The sequence below is a fragment of the Cibotium barometz genome, chromosome 38, assembly GCF_041138505.1.
Source record: "Cibotium barometz isolate CiBa-2024 chromosome 38, ASM4113850v1, whole genome shotgun sequence".
NCBI classification, from domain to species: domain Eukaryota; kingdom Viridiplantae; phylum Streptophyta; class Polypodiopsida; order Cyatheales; family Cibotiaceae; genus Cibotium; species Cibotium barometz.
Window position 1 is genome coordinate 40672830 of NC_141083.1, and position 12430 is coordinate 40685259.

Sequence of the window (12430 nt, forward strand, 5' to 3'; positions counted from 1 at the left end):
CATTATGCTATATGCAGATGATATTATTCTAGTCTCTGAGTTGCGGATGGGACTACAACACCATCTCCATGCACTCGATGACTTCTGCACACAGAGGGGGCTTACAGTGAACCTTGGGAAAATGAAGGCCATGATTTTCCACACCTCAGGGCCGGTTCGATGACAGGCCATCGATGACAGGCCATCTTCACACTAGTAGGAGGGCAGGTAGAGGTGGTAGACTCATATGGGGATTACATTACGACTCCGCTAGGAAGATTTACTATGGCACAGGCAGCCAAGGATAGACTCACACGAGGGTATGCAGCTCTGGCCATGCTAGAGAGACAGTGTCACCAGGCACACTTCCAGGAGCCCCGCACGAAGGGGTGGTTGTTTGACACACTAGTCACCCCTGCTTTGATGTATGCTGCAGCAGTATGGGCACTTGGGCTTGCCACCTCCACATGGTCTCAGATAGAGAGGCCTCAGATTCTCATGCTCTCACGGATGATCCGCAGCAAACCCTCCATCCCACGTGACATTGTCCGAACGGAGTTTGCTGCACCTCCTATGCTAGTAGAGGCCCTCTTCCAGACGATCCTCTTCATACAGAGGATCAGAGATATGCCATCAGATCGACTCTCAAATAGAGCTTTTGAGGCATCTAGGCAGCTCGCAGAGAGTGGAGATAGGAGATCATGGTATTCATAGATGATACAGTGGCTCACTCAGCATGGTCTTGACATAGATCACATGCACCACACATTCAGCTCTCTCACAGTGAGGAACAGTGTCCTTCGGCAAGATTTATGGCAGCGATACACTCAAGAGACTTGGATTACACCCAGTCAGCCTCTATCGCCGAAGATGGTATACTACAGAGATCAGTTTATGTGTATCTCAGCGGATGGATTCATACAGTGACCTGGATACATGGATGTGTACATGCCTCACAGTGCCCGAGTGGTGATTGGCCAGCTCAGAGTATCATCACACCAGCTTGAGATTGAGGCAGGTAGGGCAACACGGATCCCCAGAGCAGAGAGGATATGCAGACTATGCCAGGAGGAGGTCGAGAGTGAGGAACATTATGTATGTAGATGGAGAGCATATAGTGTCATTAGAGAGAGATACACCACCATCTTCAGTGGACATCCCTCACTCCGCCAGATCATGGAGTCCGCAGACCAGCGCAGATTTGGCTAGTTCTTGCTAGAGACACAGCGCCACAGAGACACTGCTACGGACTCATACCACAGGGAGAGGTGGGTGACAGCTTCAGCTCACTAATTTCTTCCAGAGATCTATCCCAGTGCCTATCCTGACACAGGAGGGGGTTACACTTTAGCGTGCTGCGGACCTCCAAGCCAGATGGAGACCGAGAGCACCAGGCTACCAGACTACATCAGAGGGAGATCACAGACGGAGACCGAGAGCACCATATCCAGGAGCAGCTAGTTCACTTATACTCACACCCGGAGATCATGCTCCGAGGTATTTTTGCCTCGCCATCGCCTATGTATCACATATTACACCCCCATTATGGTACTGGTTGGAGCTAGACAGATTTGCATTGCATTCTTGTATACCTTGCGCATATAGGTTGCATACTGAGCCTCTAGCAGTAGTGCTCCATCCATCACACCCCCCCACTAGCTCAGTACTTTCATAGTTTATTTCATGTTCATTTTGTCCTTTTTTTTCTGGACATCCAGAAGACATTGACAGTTGTACATTGATTTGTCTCATAGGTCGAGTTCGGCCTCTATTAGACGTTAATACAGCTTTCTTTCTTTCTTTCTCTCTCTCTCTCTCTCTCTCTCTACATGGATCACTACTACCAAGGAGAGGTACACCCTAAGGAGCTCTGTACATGACCTCATCTGTAGACTGTCGCTTAGCTCTATCATTGTACCCAGCTGTTACCCTTTTACATTCAGTTCATTTCATTTGGTCTCATAGGCCAATTTTGCTTTTTGTAGACGTTTAGTTTAACTTTCTTTCTTCTTCTTCTTCTCTCTCTCTCTCTCTCTCTCTCACGTGCGTGCGCACACAAAACAACTCTCCACCATCATCCACGATTCAGCTCAAACCAGTTTTCCTTACACACTTTGCTCCACTGCACCAACCCCTTTGGGTTCCCAACCGCAAAATGGTTGGTACGATGAGGAATGCAAGAGCACATGTTTGCACCACCTACGAGAACATGCATGTGGGAGGATCTCTATAGGCGAAATGCAGAGATCCTTCTGCCCATTGGAAAAATGTGAGTTCTCAGCGTAATGGAGGGGCAGAAGTCTACTGACTCTTTCTGAGTATGGAGAGCTTAGAAGCCTGGTATATCCTCGAGAAAAAGCGGCCACCTACACCCATCAGAGATCCCCTTGTCTGGGAATCGCGACACTGCTGGATCAGCCCACACCATGCGTGTCACACATCCCCCATCTCGTATCATCCACCCTTTTCACTCCCACTAATGTTACGCGGGTCCTGTCAAAGCTGCACATTGGCGAAGCTCAAGATCACGAAGGCCTATGGGCTGAGCACTTTAAATCTGGACATTAGGTCTTACCTCCCATCCTTGCAACACTCTTTGGTAGGCTTTTGTATGAGGGCTTTTGTAAACCGGCCTGACGGGCGGTGAAACAAACACTCGCACATAAAACACTTCAACGCCATTGAGGACCTAGGAAAGGAAAACAAACAGGGGGAGCTAGAGTGCTCCTACAAATAGTACACGGACACCGATTGGCCCCAAATCGCAGTGGCGCCCCTTGCGGTATTTCTTTAATTGATTATAAGAGCTTTGATTACAATAAGGCTGGAAACTCAGCCGTCATAGTAGAACCCTTGAAGCGTGCAAAGAACCTGCATCTGGCTTCTTGTCCACTCGGCATCCACAAACAAATCCAGCCATTGTTCACATCGAAAGACTCTCTCACATTGAGTCTGCATACAGAAGCTTTCTCCCATGATCAAGGCTGCCACAACCATCCATAGCCTCTCACACTATGAACAGAATCACACCCTGACACATCCAGTGCTACTGCATCACAACACAGACTCCCAAACTGTCTCTCAAAAGAGAACTTGCATCACAGCACAGCATACCATACAGTTGACACACCTGTACCAACCCTCTCTACCTTCCAGAGGTACTATCCATCTCTGTCATGGATTCCCTGTCCCCTGCCCAATCTGTAGCAAGGCTGTACCAAACATGTGTCCATTTCTGTACCTTCTCCCTGCATGTGACCTATCTCCTGGAGAAACCCAAAAACATGTTTCCTCAAGAAACCTAGGACCTGTTTCCACATGAAATCCTTAGGCCTGTTTCCCTTTGAAACTTCTGTCCTGTTTCCATACAGAACCATTCATGGCACCATCCAACAACAGTGCCAACAACGGCATACATCTAGTTACCTGTTCCCTCATGAAACATCTGGAAACATAGAGATGCCCATAACTGTAGGTCCCTCTGTTCCTTTCTAGTAGGAAGAAAACAATCTGCTCCATGAGCACGCAGCCATGCGAGCTTGCATCACTCCCATGCCAAGAAACATAACCAAGTGACCTTGTACTTGCAGCCGGAAACCCAAGTACATAGCTGAATTTGCAGCCAAACAAAAACAGCCCATAAACTGTCCCAAAACAGTCCCGAACCCAAAGCAAAGAGAAGCTGAAAGTTCCATCAGTTGAACGCCATCGACATGATGTCTATGTTCATGAAAAACCAGCCCCTGTCCACCTTTGTGTCCAAAGAAACCAGCCTCTATCTACTTTTCAGCAGAGGGAGAGAGAGAGAGAGAGAGAGAGAAAGCAATACTGGCTGTCCCCACGAGTATGCCCCTGTTTCTCCTGCAGTCCCCTCTTTCCAAGAGAGAGCATCTCATGCCCTGTTCAGTCCAGCACCTCTGCAGTTGTGCGCTTCCTACAGCCCATCGCTTGCTTCCATGAGAGAGAGACAGAAACATGAGAGAACCTGCTTATCCGTCCAGCACAACATGCAGTCCAGCCCTGTTCGTACACTGTACCAGTAGTCGTACAGTATTGTACTTGCTGTCGTACCTGCCTGCGCTGTCTGTACCAGCAACCTGTACACGTCTGTACCTGCGCAGCCAGATCTGTCCAGCGCCGCCTGCAGCAGAACTGTCCAGCGCCTGTTTCTGTCCTGTCCGTACAGCCGTACAGATCTGCATGAGTTCTCCTGTGCGCAGCCAACATAAGCAGTCCACTTCTCCTCCACGCAGCCAACATGCACGCCTCCTCCCCAAAAGCAAGAGAGAGGGAGAAAAGAGAGAGACGTGGGCCTCCAAAAGTGGAGTAGCCTCTATAAATTGCTTAGGGGCCTCCCAAGTTTTAAAACTTTTGAAACTTTAATTTTTGGTCACCAAAGGTTATAAAACCTTTTCAATTTAAAGTCTCTTTGCCCCCCTTCACACTTGGGGTTGTACACACATGGGTTTACTTTTTGACTCCAACCTGATGCCATTCACACTGTCCACCATGTCCCCGTGCACACCTGCATCTTGTCCAGAGAAAAACACAGGGTCGTGACATACCCCCCTCTTGAAAAATGGCAAGCGTCCTCGATTGCACTCAATGGCACAGTAAGGCATCTTATGAGCAAAGACTCCCCATATGGCAAAAACAATGGCCTTCCAATGCATCTGGGTGATAAAACAATCATCCTGCACAATAGGCCACACTGTCACGCCAAAGTGACAAACACCTCTTGCTTGTTCCTTCAGAACCTACAGCAAAAGTCTAGAACCAAATGGAAACACGCTAACTGTGTTAGCCAAAAACAAAACTATGCATCATTCTACATATGACACACATGTGCATGACACATATATGCATTCGCAAACAATATGCTCCTCAAAATGCTCTACCTACTCCAAAGTAACAGTCTAAGGGCTGCTTGCAAGCCTTACGCCCATGGACATCCCGCAGGACCCACGACTGATGGTACAACATGAGCATATGCAAGCACTCAATGCATCCAAACACTACATCCACTAAGTACTTCCCACATATGTCTCATGGCCATCCCGCAGGAGTCACACCCAGTGGTTCATCCATGAACATAATAAAGCACTTGATGTATCATACCAATATACATGCAGCACACGACACAATGCAGAGTGTTTCCCAATGTATTCTCAATGGTACCAGGATCCAATGGCACCAGAATACAAAAATACCTCTACCTCAAAAAGTGTATGCATACATGCACAAATAAGGTTCAATCCATATATGAATCAAACCAACTCTAGGACTGCTCGCAAGACTTATGTCCTCCATAGAGTTATCCATAGTTGCAGTTATAGTTCAAGGTGCGGCCGACTGTGAACCATACCCAACTTTACCATCTCATGTGTCTAGAACACAATATCATAGAAGTCCCATAAGCAGATGTACTGTCAGCCTCAGTACCTTTGGGTGAATACAAAGATGTCACCAAGCGACTCCTAGATGACAACTGAGCCTGTCTGTAACAAGGGAGCGGAGGTGCTACCCCCCTCTTGAGCATCAGGCAATGCTCCAGACCTATGCTCTACTGAACCTGAATGAGCCGTAACAAGAGTCGACTCCAACTCAAAGGCATCAAGATAAAGCTGCAAATCCTGAGGTGAATCTGCTAAGTCACCCTTCTCCATCCACTTCGCATCCATCAGTGAACAACTCTTGAACTTCACAGGATAGCGACGGGAAACTTTACCCTGTACCTTTCTTTCCTTATGTGCCAGTATCTGCTCAGGAATAAGAACCTCGTCAAGTTCCTCCACTTTCGTCTGAGCCTCATCTGATACATCCTCAGGCACCCAAAACCTGCTTGCACTCCACCCAAGTGGTAAGCACAAGTCCTCGATGAAGCATAGTAGATCACCACTGCTAAACATAGAAAGAAACTGTCTTCCAAACCCATGAAGCCTCTATGAAGATACGACCGGTGACAAACTGCCGAAAGCCGTAGCCTTCAACCCATGTTTTGCACCATAACACTTCAACTGCTTCTTGTTCTTGGTGTCTTTTCTCTTGAACTTCATCTTCAACTCTTGCTCTTCACCTCATATAGGCAAAGACACAATCCTACACTGTGTCCTGCACTTCCTTTTCACTTTCCACATGTTGAAGCTTTTGATGTGACTCTCATGAGACAACCATGAGCTCGCCCCCTTAGGAAAGTTGGCGATTGTCCCAGCAACGGAACCTTGTAAACCGGCCTGACGGGCAGTGAAACAAACACTCGCACATAAAACACTTCAACGCCATTGAGGACCTAGAAAAGGAAAACAAACAGGGGGAGCTAGAGTGCTCCTACAAATAGTACACGGACACCGATTGGCCCCAAATCGCAGTGGCGCCCCTTGCGGTATTTCTTTAATTGATTATAAGAGCTTTGATTACAATAAGGCTGGAAACTCAGCCGTCATAGTAGAACCCTTGAAGCGTGCAAAGAACCTGCATCTGGCTTCTTGTCCACTCGGCATCCACAAACAAATCCAGCCATTGTTCACATCGAAAGACTCTCTCACATTGAGTCTGCATACAGAAGCTTTCTCCCATGATCAAGGCTGCCACAACCATCCATAGCCTCTCACACTATGAACAGAATCACACCCTGACACATCCAGTGCTACTGCATCACAACACAGACTCCCAAACTGTCTCTCAAAAGAGAACTTGCATCACAGCACAGCATACCATACAGTTGACACACCTGTACCAACCCTCTCTACCTTCCAGAGGTACTATCCATCTCTGTCATGGATTCCCTGTCCCCTGCCCAATCTGTAGCAAGGCTGTACCAAACATGTGTCCATTTCTGTACCTTCTCCCTGCATGTGACCTATCTCCTGGAGAAACCCAAAAACATGTTTCCTCAAGAAACCTACGACCTGTTTCCACATGAAATCCTTAGGCCTGTTTCCCTTTGAAACTTCTGTCCTGTTTCCATACAGAACCATTCATGGCACCATCCAACAATAGTGCCAACAACGGCATACATCTAGTTACCTGTTCCCTCATGAAACATTTGGAAACATAGAGATGCCCATAACTGTAGGTCCCTCTGTTCCTTTCTAGCAGGAAGAAAACAATCTGCTCCATGAGCACGCAGCCATGCGAGCTTGCATCACTCCCATGCCAAGAAACATAACCAAGTGCTGGAAACATAACCAAGTGACCTTGTACTTGCAGCCGGAAACCCAAGTACATAGCTGAATTTGCAGCCAAACAAAAACAGCCCATAAACTGTCCCAAAACAGTCCCGAACCCAAAGCAAAGAGAAGCTGAAAGTTCCATCAGTTGAACGCCATCGACATGATGTCTATGTTCATGAAAAACCAGCCCCTGTCCACCTTTGTGTCCAAAGAAACCAGCCTCTATCTACTTTTCAGCACAGAGAGAGAGAGAGAGAGAGAGAGAGAGAGAGAAAGCAGTACTGGCTGTCCCCACGAGTACGCCCCTGTTTCTCCTGCGGTCCCCTCTTTCCAAGAGAGAGCATCTCATGCCCTGTTCAGTCCAGCACCTCTGCAGTTGTGCGCTTCCTACAGCTGCCTGCAGCCCATCGCTTGCTTCCATGAGAGAGAGACAGAAACACGGGAGAACCTGCTATCCGTCCAGCACCAACCTGCAGTCCAGCCCTGTTCGTACACTGTACCAGTAGTCGTACAGTATTGTACTTGCTGTCGTACCTGCCTGCGCTGTCTGTACCAGCAACCTGTACACGCCTGTACCTGTGCAGCCAGATCTGTCCAGCGCCGCCTGCAGCAGAACTGTCCAGTGCCTGTTTCTGTCCTGTCCGTACAGCTGTCCGTACAGTCGTACAGATCTGCATGAGTTCTCCTGTGCGCAGCCAACATAAGCAGTCCACTTCTCCTCCACGTAGCCAACATGCACGCCTCCTCCCCAAAAGCAAGAGAGAGGGAGAAAAGAGAGAGACGTGGGCCTCCAAAAGTGGAGTAGCCTCTATAAATTGCTTAGGGGCCTCCCAAGTTTTTAAACTTTTGAAACTTTAATTTTTGGTCACCAAAGGTTATAAAACCTTTTCAATTTAAAGTCTCTTTGCCCCCCTTCACACTTGGGGTTGTACACACATGGGTTTACTTTTTGACTCCAACTTGATGCCATTTACACTGTCCACCATGTCCCCATGCACACCTGCATCTTGTCCAGAGAAAAACACAGGGTCGTGACAGCTTTCCCCTTTCTGCACCAACACCATCATCCCTATCAAGGTGGTTCCAAACGTTATGTACTGTACGGATCCGTACGTACTGTACATTGTTTGGTACGGGAAAAAGTTTTAAGGTACGTAAAAATACGTACCATTGGTAAAAATACATAAAATCTCAGAAATTTCAGCCACCTACATAAAATTTCAGTCCTTATCCACATTGACATATAATTTTATAAAACTTTCGAAATAGAGACACAACAAGGTCAAAAACCTACTAATTCAAAAGTGAGAAATTAGAATCACAAAGTCGTCAATCATACTTAAGTTAATCGTACTTAATACTTAATACTTATTACTTAAGACAAGTCACATTGTCACAAGTGAGTCGTGACAACTCACAATTCACATCAAAAAATGATGAAATTTGAAAATGAGTCTATGAATAATGACAAAATGTGCCATGTCCATACAACACCAAATCAAAACTAAGGTAATCCAAATCAAAACTCATCATCCGATGAGGATGATGACCCTGGAGAATCAAGTGTCCCTGTCCCTACCTCTGCATCATCGTGCTGGGTAGTGTGAATGAGGCGAACGGCCTCATTCGCACGTGGTCGAGGAGTTTGAATAGGCAGCTTCCCTCTCCGGGCGCCTCTCCGGCCAGAACTCTCTGCATCTGCAGGTCCCTCATGTAGCTGAATTTTATAAGCCCGGGCTCTCGATCTCGTCACCCGCCTGTCTACACTCTCCAGCTCTCTATGCAGGAGGCAAAGAATCTCGTCCTGCTCATCTCTCAACCGTTGCTCTGCCTCATCAATGGTGGTAGGATCTGGGACCAGCTTGACACGTGTTGGATCCACCTATTCAACGTAAAACCAAAGAGAACGCGGAGTGTCAACGACTCAACTTTTTGTATACTATAGTTACTAGTATAAAAGCTATGTAAATGGGAGGCCAATCCCCATAAGAGAATGAATAGGATAAACTCACCTGTTTTGGGGTGCCCAAAGCATGATAAGCTCGTACGAGCTTCATGTTAGCCCTACAATAGACCAGTCTCTCTAGTTGAGAGGTGCTCAAACGATTGCGTATCTTTGTATGTATGAGCGAGTAAGTGCTCTAGTTGTGCTCACAAGCACCTGCTGAACAATCCTGCACTCCAATTCAAAAAAAGTGCTTCATTCATGTGAGCTCGGCAATTCCCAACAAGCTTCACAAGACTAGTTCGAATGGCATAGTACATACATGATATACATACCTGAGATAGCACTCGCAGAGCTATATCTGTAAGCTGTGGAAGACCCTGTCTTCCATAGCTTTGCCACCAAGTAAGAGGAAGCTTGGTGGCCTCTGGTCTAAGAGCAACAGCTCTAGCAAATGAGGGTCCCAAGTTGTTGACCTAGCTGCAGAGCTCCGCATCAATCTCCAATTGCTGCTCCACATCATACATACTATTAATGTACCTATCTCGTAAGGTGAGCAGCTCCCTATCATGAAAGAGAAGTGGCGTCTTGTAGAAAGGATGGAGGAATGCAGCCATCCCATGAATGGGGCGACTCATATACCCCCATCGATAATCCACAATAGCCAATCTATCATCTCGGCTGCAAGAGTAAAATAAACAGAGAAGTAGAGCAATTAGTAAGTCAAGACTCAAGAATCAAGATTCTGTAATCGGCCATCAAGAATCAAGATTTTACTTACCAATTCTGTGTCAGGGACGTACAGGCTGCAATATGACTCTTCATTTGCATGTGAAGACCAAATAGGGTTAGGGTTAGGGTTTACAGAAAGCAAATAGGCGTGGAAAACCAAGCAGAGAGAGTGAACACGACTGCTGTAGATATCTCTATTATTGAAAAAGTAAAGTACAAGCCACATGATAGTGACCCCTAAAGGATAAGTGTTCACATGACTGGCCATAAATGTGCCGGGTGGACCAAAACACTTATAAACTGCATATAAGTGAAAATGAACTAAACTGGGGGAAAAAACCTCCACTAACTGAAGTAAAAAGTGCCCCAGTAACCTACTGATGATCACTAGCACTCCTCTGGGTGCATACACAGCATAAAACCCAACAAACCCCCCTGGAGTGATATGTGATCACTGTACATCATCCACCAAAAGGAAACAAATTCAAAGCATTGCGGAATGCTTCAAATTTCGGACGTGGTAATGCCTTGGTGAAGATGTCTGCCACATTCTGATCTGTAGGACAGTAGATCAGACTGATATCTCCTGCCTGGAGTCTCTCCCGAACAAAATGATAGTGAATCTCAATGTGCTTCGTGCGAGCATGAAACACAGGATTCCTGGCCACAGCAATGGCACTCTGACTATCAGTATAGATAGGTGTAGGCTCCTCCACTGAAATATCCATATCAGTCATAAGACGACGCAGCCAAACACACTCAACAGTAGTAGTGTAGGCTGCTCTGTACTCTGCCTCACAAGATGAAGTGGCCACTGTGGTCTGTTTCTTGCTTAGCCAAGAAATGCATGAAGCGCCAAGGAAGAAACAATTCCCACTAGTGGAATGTCTGGTATCAAAATCACCAGCCCAATTTGAATCACTGTAAGCATGTAACTGCATGTCACCCCCCTCGGGATAAAGCAACCCAATAGACAAGGTACCCTGCAAATAACAGAATACACGCTTCACAGCTTGCCAATGTGACAACCGTGGGCTGTGCATAAATCTGCTCAACTGAGAGACTGCATATTGAATATCTGGCCTTGTATTACACAAGTAAATGAGGCACCCAACAGCCTGAGCATATGTAGTGGCATCAAAGGAAACACTGTCATCTTGTAGTGACAGTTTCATCCCAGGCTCCATAGGAGTACTAATAGGCTTGCAATCCTGAAATTTAAACTTCTCCAGAAGTTTAGCAATATAACGTGATTGCAACAACCCAATGCCTCTGTTATCCTGCACAAACTGTATGCCCAAATAGTAATGTACAAGGCCCAAGTCAGACATGTCAAATGTCTGTTGCAGTATCTCTTTAAATGCTGCAATTTTGTCATCATTTGATCCCATGAGCAAGAGATCATCCACATAAAGACTGATGACCAGCAGATCTGTCTCTTCTTTCTTCACATACAAAGTGGTCTCTGATGGACTGTTCACAAATCCCTGAGTGAGTAGAAAAGCATCTATTTTTGCATACCAAGCTCGTGGAGCTTGTTTCAAACCATACAAGGCCTTTTTCAGCCTGCATACTTTCCCCTCATGACCATGTTCTGCAAATCCCATGGGCTGAAATACATAAACTTCCTCCTCGAGGTCCCCATGTAGGAATGCAGTCTTTATGTCCAACTGGTGAACAACCCAACCACGATGTGCAGCCAATGCAATGACACACCTAAGTGTCGACATACGGGATGTAGGAGCAAATGTCTCCTCATAATCAATGCCCTTCTTCTGTGCATAGCCCTTTGCAACTAGACGGGCTTTGTACCTGTCAATGGATCCATCTGCATGTCTTTTCAACTTGTAGACCCATTTAGTACCAATGGCTTTCTTGCCTTTGGGCAGATCAACCAAATCCCATGTTTGATTCTTTTTAATAGAATCAATCTCATCCTGCATGGCTTTGTTCCAATGCACATTATCTCGTGCATCCACAAATGAATCAGGCTCATCATCATCCTGTAAACTGGCTGCCATAACCAGATTCAAATCCATGATGTGTGCATGCTCATTGGTCCTTGTCTCCCTACGAGTACGACCAGCAAGAGGACCCTCTAAATGGCTGTCCTGTAATGTCCTCAAATACCATCTAGGTATATGTCTGACCTGTGGTGCCTGCTGTCCCATATTTGGTTCAGCTTCTGGCTCATTTAGCTGCTGAATTTCTGCACCACCTACATCATTTGCTGGCTGTCCAGTACCCTCATGAGTTGGATCACCAACTGTGGAATGAAACTCCATGGGTAGTAGACCTTCAAACACATCATTTTCAGCCTGATTTGCCTCATAACCAGCCATGGATAATTCTGATTTTTCATCAAAAATCACATCCCGACTGATAAATATCTTCCTGGATAGTGGGTCATATAACCTGTAGCCCTTGCTCTCACGGCTATACCCAACAAAAATGCATTTTGTGGCTTTATCATCAAGCTTCCTCCTCAACTCTTTGGGTATGTGTGCATATGCGAAAATGTGATACAGAAGGCTTGCGGCCATGCCAAGCCTCAAAAGGAGTAATAGAAACCAATGCCTTTGTGGGACATCGATTCAAAATA

General features: G+C 46.3%; 2 protein-coding genes across 5 annotated transcripts in view; one reads left to right on the forward strand and one right to left on the reverse strand.

The window, feature by feature from the left end:
• LOC147616718 (endoribonuclease) overlaps positions 1 to 12430 on the forward strand; it is a 74949-nt gene that overhangs the window by 47006 nt on the left and 15513 nt on the right. The window lies entirely within an intron of this gene.
• Positions 8671 to 9262, reverse strand: LOC147616719 (uncharacterized). Its single transcript, XM_086777012.1, has 2 exons — positions 9164 to 9262; positions 8671 to 9033 (listed from the first exon to the last, which is right to left on the reverse strand). The coding sequence occupies exons 1-2, from the start codon at positions 9206 to 9208 to the stop codon at positions 8671 to 8673; spliced, it is 408 nt and encodes a 135-aa protein (XP_086633138.1). The 5' UTR covers positions 9209 to 9262.